The sequence below is a fragment of the Sciurus carolinensis genome, chromosome 16, assembly GCF_902686445.1.
Source record: "Sciurus carolinensis chromosome 16, mSciCar1.2, whole genome shotgun sequence".
NCBI classification, from domain to species: domain Eukaryota; kingdom Metazoa; phylum Chordata; class Mammalia; order Rodentia; family Sciuridae; genus Sciurus; species Sciurus carolinensis.
In genome coordinates, this window is record NC_062228.1 from 51,902,981 (window position 1) to 51,919,774 (window position 16,794).

Here is a 16,794-nt window from a genome sequence, read left to right on the forward strand (position 1 = left end):
GGCCTGGACCCTGGGTCTCAGGGAGGAGGACTGGGGTCTGGACCCCTGGGTCTGAGGGAGGAGGGCTGGGCCTGGACCCTGGGTCTGAGGGAGGAGGCTGGGCCTGGACCTGGGTCTGAGGGAGGAGGCTGGACCTGGATCCCTGGGTCTGAGGGAGGAGGACTGGACCTGGTCCCCTGGGTCTGAGGGAGGAGGCTGGGCCTGGATCCCTGGGTCTGAGGGAGGAGGCGGGGGCCTGGACTCCTGGGTCTGAGGGAGGAGGACTGGACCTGTCCCCTGGGTCTGAAGTAGGAGGACTGGGTCTGGACCCCTGGGTCTGAGGGAGGAGGGCTGGGCCTGGACTCCTGGGTCTGAGGGAGGAGGGCTGGGCCTGGACTCCTGGGTCTGAGGGAGGAGGGCTGGGGGGCTGGGCCCTGGGCCTGATGGAGGATGCTGAGCCTAGACTGGACCCCTGGGTCTGAGGGAGGAGGACTGGGCCTGGGCCTCTGGATCTGAGGGAGGAGGGCTGGGCCTGGACCTCCTGGTCTGTGGGAGGAGACTGGGGCTTGGAAATTTGGGTCTTGAGGGACTAAACAGCTGGAACCCCAATTCCCTGATCCCTAGGTAGGGTAGGGCTGAGCTCTCAGAATCCTGGGTTCTGATGGATTTAGGAGCTAAGGGCTGACATATTCGGCCCCTAAGAAACTGCTGATTTAAACTTGACGCCCGAGTCTGAGGGAACAGTCTTTGGACCCACACTTCTGGATCCAGAAGCTTAAGGGTATTGGGTTGCCTGATTTCATAGTTATAGGGAATGGGTCTGAGAATTACAGCCTTGGAAATTGACGTATAATAAACTTTGACCTTTCCTAAATTCACAAGTTAGGTACAGACTGACTTCAGAGGTCACAGACTTATATACCATCAGTCTACCCTAAAGTCAGTACTTGCCAAAAAAAACCTAGATTTTGCCACAAACCTGGAAGTTGCCTTTTCTACATCAAATCACAGATCCTGATCAGTTCTTCCCAACTCTCTAAAAGAAGCCATGCGAGCCTACCATTTCCAGGATTTCCTGTTCCTCTTTCTCCTAGGAGTCTCCTCCTTGACCTGTAAGTATGTGGGATGGTGGAAAGAGCAGCTGGGTCACAGAGGATGGATTTATGGTGAAAGTGACTTTGGGCTGGGGATATAGCTCTGTTTGTAGAATGCTTGTCTGTCAAGCACAAGGCCCTGGATTCAGTCCCCAGCACTGGGGGGAAAAAAATAGAGTGACTTTGACCCCAGAGAGAAGGGCAAGGGCTTATCTTTATCTCATTTTCTTCCCAGTGGCCCAACATATGTATTGTCATAAGGGTGTGTACGTGAATGTAGAAGATGACCCAACCCATACATTTAACTGGACCACAGAGAAAGTTGATACTTGTGACAATGGAGAACTTTGCCAGGAAACTGTATTATTGATTAAAGCAGGTAAAACGAGAGTGGAACAGTTGGTTGGGTGGGAAAGGGGTTATTCTACCCTTATCACTGTTGTTTCCCCTTCCCCAGTCCAAGCATTTGGCCTGCCATCCACTTTCCTTTCCTCCTGTCTCATAACAGGGCCCAAGACAGCTGTTTTGGCCACTAAGGGCTGCTTCCCTCAATTGATTGAGTCAGTGACATTTGTGAAGCACACTCCACCTCCTGGTTTGACTGCAGTATCCTTTAATAACTACTGTGAGGATCCACTTTGCAACAGCCAACAGAGTATAGCTGACTTTTGGAAACCAGAAATGACCTCAGGTACCCTGGAAATAGGTGCTAAGAGAAACTATAGGAACACTTAGAGAGATTGTATCTTTCCTCTTTGTGTTCTTACTTGACCAAGTGGCACATACACAAAAGAACCTTCCAGTCCAATTAATTGTCTTTTTCTAAGCTGTTACCTTTGGGGTCTAAGCAATTCTCAGAATAGAGGGACATCAGTGAAGGCTGGAATGTAAACTGAATTTATATTTATTAAGCAATAAGATATCTGTGTAGGTTTTTGAGTAGGGTGGTGGCATTGTCAAACAATTTTGGTTCTCCATTGCTACATGACACAGCACAATTCCTCCATTTGACCTCAAAGCCTATAATAATCTGACCCTGTCTGTCTTCTCAACTTCACTTCCCTTTTCCATTTATCATATTCTAGTTGGGGCTAGTATTCAAATCCTTAACAATGGAGGTGGTACTGGCCATTAAAAAAAAATCAGTTCAACTGTACTTATGCATACCCACTGAATATTACCGCTGAAGCTTCTCAGTTTTTCAAATTCACCAAGCTGGTTCACATATCTTGGACTTTGTCCTTGCTATCTCCTTTGCTACCCCCACCAAAACTCCATTTTTACATTGCTAACCTCTGTTCATTCTCCCTCTTAAATCAGGTTTCAGCTCTTTGAAAATATTTACTTCAATGGTTTTTAGGTAGTTAGGTCTACCTCCATTCCTTTGCCATTATATCTTGAACATAGCACATACTGAGTTGTAGTTAATTACATGTCTCTCTCCCTGTAAACAATGATGCTAGAGCAGTGTCCTCTTCATCTATCATCACACCTAAGCAGAGCGTTTGGAAATCCTGTGGATGGAGTTGTGACACAAAATCAGCTGAGGAAGGATGGGGAGGCTTCAGTAATGGGCTTTATTAGAGTGGCAGCAGGAGAGGCTTTGGGAAAAGAAGGCAGCAAGGAAAGACTTCTTCAGAGGTGGGTTATGTCCTGAATTGTCCCTCTCTTCCCCCTCCAGATACTGATATGTCAACAACCCTCCATTGCCCAACCTGTGTGGCTGTGGGGACCTGTTTAAGTGCTCCTTCTCTGCCTTGTCCCAATGGTACAACTCGATGCTATCGAGGAAAAATTGAGCTCAATGGAGGTAAAGTGAACTGAACATCTGATGGTATCAGAGACTGGAAAACCAGACATCTGAGTAGACCCTGAGAGGGGCTGGCACTCAGAATTTCAAGGATGAGGGAGGATTGGATTCTCCACTGCTTTCCTGAAATATTCCTGTCTCCCCATCCTTCCTTGTTCCATAGGAGGCATTGACTCATCTGTGGAGGTCAAAGGCTGTACAAACCTAATTGGTTGCAGGCTGATGGCCAGAATCTCAGCAGTAGGACCCATGACGGTGAAGGAAGTGTGTCCTCATCAGTCTGTCTATCAATCCCGAAAGACTGAAAGTGGGGCCACTTGGCTTCTTGTTTCAGTTTGGTGTTTAGGGTTATTGCTACCATTGCTGCTGCAATCACTTATCCATTTTTCCTGAGAAGGCTTTCCTGTTCCTGTGTCTCAGAAAACTTTTGACCCTGAGGCTTCTGACTACTGGTCATCAGTTGAAGGTAGAGATTTGAAAGGGCAGAGAGAGATGCTGTGGATATATTTGACATGTCTAATAAAGTTTCTACTGTGGTTTGTGTATGTTTCAAGACTAGAAATGGAATTTTAGTGCTGAAATAAAATTTATTCAACTCATACATTTTCCAGACAGGGAATCTGAGACTTGGAAAACTTAACTGAGTTTTTTATATTTACAGAGCTGTGGACAGTCAAGACATGAACTTAGATATTTTGACCCGAAGTTTGGTTTTCCTTTTTCTCTAATATGCTAACTTCTCTTGCTACCTGGACCGTGACTAGCCTCCTCCAGAACCCTCCCAGCACAATCTTTTGGCCAAAGTCAGCTGCTTTGTGGTTCTAATAATTTCCTAGGAGGGAAGGCAGAAGAGAAAAATAAGACTAAATTCTCTGATTAGGGGCCCATCTCCCTATGTCCTGTTTGTCCCTGACCTGCTCTGAAGCATTTCCTCCCTTCTCTGTGGCTTATTTAATGATTCTTCCATAGACAGAACTTGGGAAGAAATCAGGGTTTGGCAGAATATGACGAATGTGGTCGTGGATTTAGGAGGAAAATATTGTTTGGAAAATTCTCATTTGCTTATTTACTTATTACTCAAGACTACACAGAATCTTAACTGTAAAAGACTCAAATGATACAGGAGGCATCCAGAGGAAGTAAAATGTGGGGTGAGGGTGGGGACAAAAACTAAAAGCACAAAATCTACTAGATATTTCTTATAGGACTCTGACTTTCTTTTTCTTTTTATAAAAAAATTTTTTAGTTGTAGATGGACACAATACCTTTATTTTTTTTAAATTTATTTTTATGTGGTACTGAGGCTTGAACCCAGTGCTTCACATGTGCCAGGCAAGTGCGCTACCACTGAACTACAACCCCAGCCCTTTTCTTTTTTAAAGGCAAACTCAGAATGACATTTAATATGCCAATCAGTGTTAATAAAACAAGTCAAAAAAAGTGCAAACATGTTTTAGATCAAAATTAATGAGAAAACAAATGAGAATTTTTTTGTCATCTATTAGCCAATATTACTAGTTAAATAACTAATCACAGATAAAATATATTTTGTGAAAAGTTTGGAAGAGTCAGTGGTCATTCAGGCATTTCAAACAGTTATGTACAGTATTATCAAGTTCACCTTATGTATGCAAATGTTTTTGTTTCTTTTTTTTGGTGCTGGGGATAGAACCCACCCAGGGCCTTGTGCTTACAAGGTAAGCACTCTACCGACTGAGCTATCTCCCCAGCCCCATATGCAAATGTTGAAGAGAAACCAGGCAAAACATTTTAAATCAGACTAACCATACAATCAAGTGAAACACTTGGGAGAAAGAAGACATTTTTTTAAACAGCCAAGGAAGGACATCATCAGAAAGAAATACAAAAGTAGCAATCATACCACATTAATACAGCATTCCAAGGGGGTAAAGTACAGTTTTTCAATGCACTAATTTCAAAGTTCAAAGAGGAAAAAAGACAAATAGCCATTTTTCATGAAGGGCAGCTTATATTACTGAGTGAATGCAGAAAGTACACAATTTTCAAAATTTCAGTCTGTGAATTGTTTTGTTTTTTAAGCTTCATCCATCATAGTCCAAAGAAGTTTTTACAATTTATACAAATGTTTAGGCCACAAACTTTTTTTTTTTTTTTTTTTTTTTGGTACTGGGAATTGAACTCAGAAGCACTTTACCACTGAGCCAGATCTCCATCCCCCACCTCACTTTTATTTTTTATTTTGAGAAAGTATCTCACTAAAGTGTTCAGGGCCTTGCTAAGTAACTGATCCTGGCCACAAACTTGCCATCCTGCAGAATTGCTGGCATTACAGGTGTGCACCACTGTGCCCAGCTACAAAATTTTAAAAAGTATTTTTACATAAACATATAAAATATTTTAATACAGTGTTTATTTTAAAATAATTTTATCACAATCCCACATTCTACCAAATGGAAGATAGTGACTTTTCCATTTGAATAAACTCAGTCACAGGGTATTCTCAGTCAGTTCAGATTTAAATTCAGTTAATTCAGGGCTTTCCTTTTCCACTTTCCTCATCCAGAGTTTTTGCTACAGTCCTGATAGGAAAGAGGTGACTCTGTTAGTCTGCTCTTTGTCACTGTGACCAAAATACCTGATATAAACAACCTAAAAGAGGAAATATTTATTTTGACTTACAGTTTCAGAGGTTTTGGTCCATGATGGGCAGGCTCTGAGACTGACAGATCATGGCAGAAGGGCATGGCCGAGGAAAGCTTTTCAACTCACAACTTCCAGGAACTGGGGATAGGGTCGGGAACCAGGACATGATATAGTCCCCAGTGACCTACTTCCTCCAACCATGTCCCACATGCCTATAGCTTTTTACTACCATTCAGCTACCAATCCACTGATGAGGTCAGAATCTTCATGATCCAATTTTTTCCAAAAGCCCCACCTCTGGACAATACTGCACAGGGGTCCAAGCCTTCATCACATGAATCTTTGGAGGACACTTCATATCCAAACCATAATAGCAACTGTATAGGTTTGTCTCTTCATTCTTCTTTCATTACTCATGTCCAAAGTCTTACTGAAGCCTGGTACTCAGCTTCTATTCCTGCTGAAATGGAACCTGTTGACCTTGAGTAGGCACTGATGGGAATCTACATGGGCACTTTTAAGTTCTGCCATCCCTCTCAGGCACTTCCAGAAGATACTCTCTTCCAACTGCTCTCAAGTGCCTTCAGGGAACTTCAGGAATCTGAAGCTGCTGAAACATCTCCATGTAGTTGATGAAAGTTCTCCTCAAGGTCTGGAGAAAAGAAAACTTCATAGGCTTGCTTCCTCTCAAGGAACTAAGTAAGAGGTAGGTCCTAAATCCCAGAATTTTACACATGCCACTATTGCACATCCTTCTTAAATCTATTTGCTGCAATAGTCACCCTGTAAGTACTTCATTCATAGACTGAAACTCAAAAATTCCATTTCTTGCAAGTCAAAAGTTGGGCCTTTAGAACTATCATCTCTGCCTACTTTGAACTTCAAGGCTGAATTTTAAAATATTTTTGTCTCTTTGAACTCCTGTGGTAATAGCCCTAGAACCTGAGTCATTGCCTCTTACGAGCTGGTTCCTGCCCCTTGACCAGAGAGCATTCCAGAGAGCATTTTAAGTGTAATGACAACACAAAGTATCAGATGTTGTGAGATACTGCTAGGGCAGAACCCAGGGAAATGTAGATCACTGAACAACTATATTAGCCAAGAAGTGAATTATCAAGTTAATGACATCAACTTCCATGTGTAAAAAATAGGAAAAGGTGAGCAAATCAAACTTAAGCTGAAGAAACAAAAGCTTAAAAATCCAAGAACTGATTAAAAAATCAAAATAAGGAAAAGATAGTATTTTCTTAAAATAGTCCTGCAACAGCATAGGGTAAGACCATACACAAAAATTAACTCAAAATGGAAGATAGACCTAAACATAAAAAACTATACACCTGTTAGAAGACAACATAGAAGAGAATCTTCATCACAATACGAAGTACAATCCACAAATTGACAAATTAGACTTCAAAATTAAAGACTCTTGTTCTGTGAAAGATCCCTTAAAAGAATGAGAAAACAAGGTACAGACTGGGAGAAAACATTTGCTAACCACATATCTGACAAGGACTCATATCTGGAATACAAAAAATCTCAAGTCTATGTATTCAAAAAAGTTCCAATTAGAAAATTAGCAAAAGTTATGAAAAAGCATTTCTCTGAAAAGAATATACATATGCCTGATAAAAACATGAAAAGCCTTCAACATCCCTAGCCATTAAGATCGTAATGAAATAGCACTACATACTATTGGAATAACTAAAAAAAATTACCATACCAAATTCTGGGGAGGAATTAAGAAAACAGACCTCTCATACACTGCTGTGGGAATGTAAAATGGCACAGCCACTGTGGAAAATAGTTGGGCAGTTAATGATAAAACTAAATATACACTTACCCTACTCCCCAGTAGTCATGCTGCTGGGCATTTATCCCAGACAAATGAAACCATATGCAAATTCTGTACATGATTGTTCAAAGCAGCATTATCTGGAATAGTCCAAACTGGAATCACCCAAAATATCTCACCATAAGGGGATGTTAAACAAACTCCACAAAAGAAAAAAAAATTATTGATACAAATAAAAACTTGGTTGGATCTTAAAGGCATTATGCTGAATGAAAAAAAGTCAGTCTCAAAGATCATATGAGTCCATTCATATAATACTCTTGAAATGCAAAATGATAGAATATTTTATTAACTGAATATATTAAAACATTACCATTTCTACATGTAATCAAAGCAAACATTTTAATGAGCTATTTTGCTTTCTTTTTATATTAAGTGTTCAAAATGTAGTGTGTATTTTACACTCATGGTACATCTTAATTTGGATTTTCAACATTTTAGGAACTAAATATCCTTAACACAACTATTATATTTAATGGCTACTATACTGAACAGCAAAGGTCTAAATAATAGGAAATGTATTCAAATATATTGCTTGTTTTTAATTGTGGCATTTTATTTTGATTATTTTTTTTATATTCCAGTTGCAAATTATTTTCAAGGTATGCTATTGAAAATGATGTCTTTTACTTTTTTACCTTGTCCTTTTATTCTCTTAATAGTGTCTTTCATAGAACTGATGTTCAAATTTAATAAAGTTCAATTGATCAAGTTTATGGATCATGTTTTCAGTATTGTAAAAAATCTTTGCCCAATACCAGGTCACATTGACATATTTGTTTATTTTTATGCCGATATTATTATCTTGATGACTGTAGCTGTATGCCAAGTCTTAAAAGCAGATCCTGGGGTAGGCACAGTGGCACTTATAATCTTTGCAATGTGGGAGACTGAGGCAGAAGGATCACAGATTTAAGGCCAACTTGGCAACATAGTAAGATCTTGTCTTAAATTTTTTTTTTTAACTTTTAGAAAGCGGGTACTGTTTTGGTTTTCCAGCTTTGTTCTTGTTTTGCAAAGCGTTCTTGCTATTCTATTTCCTTTGCGTTTCAAATGAATTTTAGGATTGTTTAGTTACCCTGCTGGGATTTTGATTGGGATTGCGTTGAATCTGTGGGTAATTTGAGGAGAACTGACATCTTAACAACACTGCATCTTCTTACTCATTAACACAGTATATTCCCCTATTTATTTAAATGTTTTCAATTTGTTTCAGCATTGCTCTGTGTTTTTCAGTACACAGTGTTAGCAAGAGTATGGAAAAGTTGGACTCAGACATCACAGGTGGGATATAAGATGATGTAACCACTTTAGAAATAGTTTAGCAGTTTTGTAAAAAATAAAAAAAAAATCTTTGCCATATGGCCCAGCCATCCATTCAACTCCTAGATATCCCCCAAGAGAAATAAAAACAGATTGCATTATGAACACTTGGACAAATATTGGTAATGGCTTTATTTGTAATAGCCAAAACCTGTATATGACCCAAATGTTCATCAAGAAGTGCATTTAAAAGGAATGAACATTATTTTCCAGGGTCTCTCCTCATGGCTTGCATGTTAGGTAAGAACACTGCTACTGATCCACACCCCCACCCTCATTTTCATTTTTTAAATTTTAATGGAGACCAACATGACCATCTTCTCTGTAAAGTATCACTTTTTCCTATTTTTTTTTTTTCCTTTTGCAAGGTTGGGGATCAAACCCAAGGCCTTGTGCATGCTAGGCAAATGCTTTACCATTTAACTCCATCACCTACCCCCAAACTGGACATTTTAGGTAATATATTGTAACTACTCTTGATTTTTAACTCCAATCCAAACCCAGGGTTGTTTATGTTGACATTTGTTTGGTCACTCGACTGGACCAATTTTCTGGAGCCTACTCTCCTGCAGTGTGTGACTGCTGGTATCTGAACTCAGATATTAAGAATTCTTGTTTTTCTTTTAAACCTGGTTTTGGGAATCACCTCTGGTTCAGTACAGTTTAGCAGAGAGCCAACCATTGCTCAGAGGTTGTGTTTAAATATCTTGAGTCAGTAACTCTCCCTCCATTTGCTGGTGGATCTTTGGTGTGGGGAATGGTGTGAGAGTCTATATCATTCATTCATCTGTGAATTAATTCACTGATAGCTGAATAGACTACTGAGAGAAGGTGGAAACTGTAGGCAGGTTGGGCATGGTTGGAGGAGGTGGATCTTTGGGAGCCTGCCCTTGGGGACCATATCTTGTCACTGGCTGCCTCCTCCTCCTCCTTCTCTCTCTCTGCCTTCTGGTTATCGTGAGCTGAGTAGCTTTCCTACACCATGCCCTTCCACCATGATGTTCAGCCTCACTTCAGGTGCAAAGCAATGGAGCCAACCAACCAAGGACTAAAAGCTCTGAAACCATGAGCCAAAATAAACTTTTCCTTTTTAAGTTGTTTATGTTTATTTCAGGTATTTAGGCCACAGCAACAAAAAGCTGACTAATACAACAAACCTCTTTTAAAAAAAAAAAGAGTAAAAGGGAATTTTTTGGAATGCCTATACTTGCTCCCATAGCCTGGAGCACTACTCAATTTGGCAGGAGAGATGGACACTGAGGTTTTCCTCTTCCAGGGAATGGAATGTTCCTGATAGTAATCAAAAAGTCATAGACATCTCCCTAGGGATTAATTGATACCCATATCACCCTCTGCACTAACCTTATGAATTTTCATAATTGGGTTTCTGTCTACCAAAAAGGGATTACACAGAGAGTTGAAAGGCTATTTTTTTGCTTCCAAATGCAAACTTTCCAAAGAGTCCATAGGTGATACAGATGTTTCAGGCTAATGTGATTTGTGTGGAGAAGAGTATTAGCCCTGCTGTGTGTGGTGACAGACCACATGTATGATGTTGGTTACATAAGATTATAATGGAGCTGAAAACTCCAGTTGCTTATGACACTGTAGCTGTCATAATGTCACAGCACAGTGCATTTCTCATACATTTGTGATGATGCTGGAGTAAACAAACCTGTCATGCCACCAGCTGCATAAAAGAGTTACACAACAATTATGTATAGCACATAATACTTGACAACGAGAATAGATGACTGTATTGATATGTTTACTATACTTCTCATTGTCAGAGAGTACTCCTGTATGTATTTAAAATTTTTTACTCTGTAACAGTGTGGTGGACAGGCACTGTGCAGAATGCCTATAATCCCAGAAATTTGGGAGACTGAGGCAGGAGGATCATAAGTTCAAGTCCAGACTCAGCAACTTAGCAAGACATTTTCTTAAAATAAAAAAAGGGCTGGGATACAGTTCAGTGGTAGAGCACCCCCTGGGTTCAATCCCCAGTACTGAAAAATAGAAAAACTATTGCATTATGCTGGCAGCGGCCTCATACATCTGGTATGTGCTGCCTCTCTTGATTGCATTATTTTCTGTTCAGCTTGATTCAGTCTGTGTTTTGCTTATCATGGCCTTAGGAACAGGCTACACCATGTATATTGCTGTGGTTTGGAACTTGAATGTCCACCAGAAGTCTCCATGTTAAAGGCTTGGTCCCCAGGGTGGAGCTACTGGGAGGTGGTGCAACTTTTAGGAGGTGGAGCCTTATGGGAGGTCCTTAGGTCACTGGGGGAGTGCCCTCGAAGAGAACTGTGGAACCCTGGCCCCTTCCTGCTATCCTCTTTGCTTCCTGGCTATGAGGTGAGCAGTTTACTCTGCCATAGATTCTCCATCATTGCTATCTGGCACCTTACCAGAGGCCTAAAAGCAATGGGTCTTCCTGATCATGGATTGGAACCTCTCAAACTTTGGACAAAAGCAAGCCTTTTCTCTTTATAAGTTAATATCTCAGGTATTTTGTTACAGTGACTGAAAGCTGATCATACCCACCACACACACACACACACGCACATGCCTACAGCTTAGGTGTGTAGTAAGCTTCACCATCTAAGCTAATGTAAGTACACATGGTGAGAAAATTCCCTAATGGCATATTTCTCAGAAGTTATCCCTGTCATTAAATGACACATGGTTGGATGTAAATTCATTGAATTATATACTTCAGTTTTGTGCTGTTATACCTCAATACTAAAAAGTTAATTTTTAAATGTTTTAATTAAAACAGTCTTATATATTAGTATTCTCAAGATACCCAGAATACTGGAACGCAGGTCTGGCTTGGTGGAGAATACATGGGCAGAACTGAGCAGAGGTGCTTAGATCCCCTCTCTCACCACAAGGCAGCTCTCTCCCCCTCTGCTTTCCACAGCCAAGTCCTCTGGGAAAACCAGCAGCATGGGACATTACCCATTCAGAAATGTCCCTGAAAGAGGAAGCTGTATGTTTGGGAAATGGAAAACGTGGGCCTGGTGAGAATGCTGTGTAATGGTGCATACCTCTCTTTGGAACAGTGTAGCCCTTAAGGACAAGGGTTCAAATCCCAGCTCTTCCATTTCGTGGGTGTGATCTTATGAATGTTCCTTAACTTCTCTGTGCCATAGTATCTTCATTTGCACAGTGGAAATAAAAATAGTACACACGTTGTGGGGTTGTTGTTGTTAGTGTTAAATGAATCAATCATGAAATTCTTAGAACATAGCCTGTGTATTAATCAGCTTTCTGTTGCTGTGATAGCCAGGCATGGTGGCACATGCCTGTAATCCCAGCTACTTAGGAGGATGAGGCAGGAGGATCACAGGTTTGAAAGAAGCTTGAGCAACTTAGCGAGATCGTACCTCAAAATAAAATCAAAAGGGCAGGGGATGTAACTCAGTGATAGAGCATTTGCCTAAGCATATGCAAATTCCTGAGTTCAATTTTCAGTCCAGAAAAAAGGTAGGGGGGTGGGTATAAAACTGAGACAATCAATGTATAAAGAGGAAAGGTTTATTAGGCTTACTTTGGCTCACAGTTTCAGAGGTGTCTGTCAGCGGTCACTTGGTCCTGATGCTTTGGGTCTGTGGCATCATGGTGGGACTGCAGGTCAGGTGAGGCCTACTCACCTCACAGCAGCCAAAAGCAAAAGAGAGAAAGCAAGAGACCAGTGTCCCAACCCTTTCAAGGGCACGTCCCAACTTCCTCTCACTGGCCCCACCTCCTACAGGCACTGCCTCCTCCTATAGCCCCAGGGCTGGTGACCTCTGAACCTTTACTACATGAGCCAACCTGGCACAGAATAAAAGCTCAAAGACTTTCTGAGTTCATTTTCAGAAATCTCAGGAGACTAAAATGGAAGGCCTGCCCTCCTGTTTCTTCAGGGTCCAGCTGGGTGTGGGAAGCCTGACTAAGATGGAGATGAACGTTCTTGTTTGGCTTCTGTGTTCTTGCCCATATCTCAATGGCCTACTCACCACAGCTGGCGCTGTACAGGTCTGTAGCCCAGAGGGTTCCCCGTCTTTCCTGGTACCAAAGCTGGGTGATCATTATGGTGGTCAGAATACTGGCTCCCCCAAGAAGTCCACATCCTAACCCCAGGACTGGAACACGTTCCCCCACAAAAGGAACTGTGTGGCTTTGTTAAGGATCTTGAGATGGGGACATTATCCTGGATTATTCAGGAGGACCCTGTATAAGGGGGAGAAGGAGTCAGAACCAAGGAAGGGGGTGTGACAAGTGAAGCTGAAGTCAAAGCCATGCAGCCAAGAGCCAAGGAAAGCAGGGGCTTCCATAAGGCTGGAAAGACCAAGAGCAGATTCTCCCCAGCCCTGGACGACCCACTGCTGGTTTCTGACCTCCAGAACTGTAACATAACAGGTTTGTATTGTCTCAAGCCACTGAAGTGGGTAATTTGTTGCTGCAGCAATAGGAAACTAACGTGCTCAACTTGAAGCAACATCTGGGTGACTTGGTGGTGTTTGTAACCATGCCTCTTTGTTTTCTTCCTTTATTTTTTAAAAACATGATCTCATTGTTTCAGAATTCAATAAGTATATACAACCATTTTGGGAAAACATCAGTATTTTGCTGAACATAGGGAAACCCTGCCCACGTACCCAGCAGAAATGCAGACATTTGTCTGCCAAGGGACCCCAGCAGGAATGACTCTCGCTGCACTATGGCCATTGCCCAAACCAGCAGCAATCCAGATTCTGCCAACAACAGAATGGGTGACTAATCGGTGACGGGTCCCACAGAGCAGTGAGGCTGAAGGGCTGCAGGCACAGGCAGCAACACGGGTAAATCTCAGACATAGGTTGAGTGAAAGGAGCCAGACAAGCCAGGCATGGTGGTGCCTGTAATCCCAGCGACTCGGGAGGCTGAGGCAGGAAGACAGCAAATTCGAGGTCGACCTGGGCAACTCAGCAAGACCTGTCTCAGAAATAAATAAATAAATAAGCCTCGGGGTGTAGCTCAGGGGTAGAGCATTTAGCTCACGCACATGGGGTCCAGCACCCCCCAAATTTTTTTATTTAAAAAAGGAGCCAGACATACACAAAATATAATTCCACTTATATGAAGTTCAAAGACATACAAAGTTAGGGCTTGGGGCTGTAGCTCAGTGGTAGAATGCATGCTTAGTTAGCGTGTGTGAAGCCGGGGGTTCACCCAACCACCCACCAAAAAAAGACAAAAACAGTCTGTGCTGTTAGGAGTCAGGACAGCCCTCCCGAGAGAGTGGATGGAAGGGGACGTCGGGAGGCTTTGGGGGAGGTGTAGGTCAGGACCCCGTATGAATGTGGGTGCCCATGACACAGGTGTGTTTGGTTGGTGAGAACTCACTGCTGTGTGCACACCCTTTTCTACACATTATGCTTTAATAATCTTTTTTCATTCTACAAATACAAAAAGGCTGTGGAAATTCTCCTTCCCTACGCTGTAGGAGTTCTCTTTCCAAGAGACACCCAAGCTACCAACGGCTTCTGAAATCCATCAGAAAGAGTTGGTGGCTATACAGGTGTACACAGGCACAACACACGTGTGAACAAGGACACACGTGCACACACATGCACATCACACACAGCAGTTATGCACAGACATGCATGAACACCATACGTGCAAATGTTGTGCCCAAAGGCTTGAGACCCCACAAGGACCACCAGAGACCACGATCAATGCAAGCAGCAAAGAGTCATTTATTAGCGAGTTCGAACCCGGTCCTCTGCGTCCTTAATCAACGACGCTAGGAGAGGCCCCGAGCCCTCGTCAGCAGGGTTTTTATAAGGAAAAGCAAGCAGTTTTACAGTGTTCTTCTAATTGGCTAACATTCGAACAGCTAAACCTCCCCTGGTTGGGTCCGGTCAATCTATTTGATTTTCATTGGGTCCGGCCAGAACTGGACGGTCCTAGAGGAAGAAGGGAGGAGGGAAGGGGTGAACTATTCAGGAGCTGAGTCGGGGCTAGGCCCTGCTCTCGTCCTTGACGGATAAGGTCTCCAGGCAACTGCACATTCCTCGGACAAATATCTCTTAACAACCTTGGTAAGCACAGGGGCCCAGCAGTCCTGTTTGTCCTTGAGACAGTTAGCAGCACAGATACCACCCTGCTCTCAACATCCCCCCTTTCCAAGAACATTTAGAGAGCCAATCTTGGGTCTCTACTGTTCTAATTCTTGCTGCTTAATGGGCTGATATTGGGCCTTTAGCACCATTAGCTGTACTGTATTTATTTTATCTTTAACAAAAGCAATTAACTTATTGATTATACAAGGTCCTATAGTTAAAGCTAGTAACAACAATATTAGGGGTCCCACTGTAGTGGACACCAGAGTAGTTAACCAAGGGGAAAAATTGAACCAGGATTCAAACCAGTTCTGACTAGCTTCCCATTCTTTCTTTCTGTTTGTTAGTCCTTCTCTGACTTTTGCCATGGATTCCCTCACTACTCCAGAATGATTAGCATAAAACCAACATTTTTCTCCCAAAGCTGCACATAGACCTCCTTGCTTACAGTCTTTAAAGTCAGGTAAATTTGGTAATTAATGAGCTCCGGAGATCCTTGACATTTTATTCTTCCAGGGGCAGTCTCCAACTTCCAAAGGCAGATGGCTTCATGGCTTCATTTCCTCAGATTGACCCGATTCCCTATTTCTACACTAACTACCTGTCCTTATTCTGACTTCATTTACCCCTCTAATACTAGGAACTCCTTCACTGCTGTAGGGAAAATGGGCGATGACCAATCTGACTTCTTCGAGCTGGAAGTGGGCAGCGTGGGGCAAGCAGTTTGGAGTTCCCTTTTTTAAAATCGGGTCAACTGAGGGGTCCAAGGTAGAAGTCTGGTTGGGGAAGAGCAGGCTGTAAACTCATCTGGGGGTGGGTGCTTCTATGATAGAAGAACAAAAAGACATGAGTACTGAAATGAGATTAGTACAAAGTAAATGTTGCAGCATCTGAAACTTGCCACTGAGTATCATGAAAATGACAGAAGTCAATCTCTCACCAGGAGGTGGAAGAACTGAGAAATTGTTCCCATAACTAGGCCTAGCAAAGGCTGGAGAGGACAAGGCCTTTATTTGGGGACTTTAACATTGTACAAGTTATCAGGAATGTAAACACAATATTTAACTCTTAATGTCATTGAGGTCCCCAGAAAATATAGTTAAGCTACTTAATGTCATCTGATTTTTGTAAAATATCCCTTATTGGTATAACCTGTGTTTAGTAGAGATCTTTATACTTCTGTTACTTAGGGATAGATAATCATACGAGCAAACATAGATAAAGCCTACCTGTGACTGTAGGCCTTAAACTGACTAAAAACTTCTGACTCTGGCAGTTTCTCTTGATAGTTATCAGGCACATTTGCTGAAGAATCTTTCTTTCATTTGTAGCTTCCAGTTTTTATTCTAGTGGATTAACACAAGTGTACATCTTAAGTTACATTTAACTGTTATTTCTCTTAAATGCCCAAGAATGGTTATATTTTGGTTTTAACTGTTTTGCTGGGTGTCCAAGACCAAGCTGGTCAAATTGACCTGGTTCCTGTCTTATTAAAGAGTCAGCTGAGTTTCCACAGGGGCCACTCATAGAGAACTTAAGAGCAACTTCTTAGCTCCATTAGTGCCATTGGTTAGGCAGGGTCTTCTCGATGAGGTGGCTTTCCTTGAAAGCATTAAGGGGTGTCTCCCTTTTTCCATGACCCTCCTCTGCAGCAGATGCACTGAGTGATTTTCATCCTCTAGTCTCAACAATCTCCTTGATCAGGAGGTTGTGTGACACAGAGTTGCAAAGCTCCTTAGAGAAGTTCTCTTGTTCGTGGGTTCAGGCTGACTGAGGACAAAAGATCCAAATACTGGCCTATCTTGCCTTCTGTATTTAATTCCAATCTCTAAGTTTGATCTTAATCATCCAGCAAGCCAGTTTCACCAGTCATAAAGTAAGAGTACTGGGCTTTAAATTCAATGTCCATAACTTTGCAGTTATTTACCCTTTTATTAAAGTACTACCACATACTATCTGTTTTGAAGGTGATGGCCTATTATCACAAGTTACCTAGGTTGCGTGTTCTGGAAG

The 16,794-nt window shown here is 42.0% G+C and overlaps 1 protein-coding gene across 1 annotated transcript; it reads left to right on the plus strand.

Moving 5' to 3' along the window:
• Positions 1-1,027: 1,027 nt before the first annotated feature.
• On the plus strand, positions 1,028-3,276 carry Tex101 (testis expressed 101). Its single transcript, XM_047527200.1, has 5 exons — positions 1,028-1,091; positions 1,309-1,452; positions 1,582-1,764; positions 2,755-2,883; positions 3,047-3,276. The coding sequence occupies exons 1-5, from the start codon at positions 1,028-1,030 to the stop codon at positions 3,274-3,276; spliced, it is 750 nt and encodes a 249-aa protein (XP_047383156.1).
• The last annotated feature ends 13,518 nt before the right edge of the window (positions 3,277-16,794 follow it).

What these genes read in the sequence shown, in the direction of transcription:
- Tex101 (XM_047527200.1), top strand. Translation starts at nt 1,028, where the DNA reads ATGCGAGCCTACCATTTCCAGGATTTCCTGTTCCTCTTTCTCCTAGGA. An exon ending in TGTATTATTGATTAAAGCAG is followed by an intron (nt 1,453 to 1,581) that starts GTAAAACGAGAG and finishes GTCTCATAACAG; the next exon opens with GGCCCAAGACAGCTGTTTTG. An exon ending in AAAAATTGAGCTCAATGGAG is followed by an intron (nt 2,884 to 3,046) that starts GTAAAGTGAACT and finishes CTTGTTCCATAG; the next exon opens with GAGGCATTGACTCATCTGTG.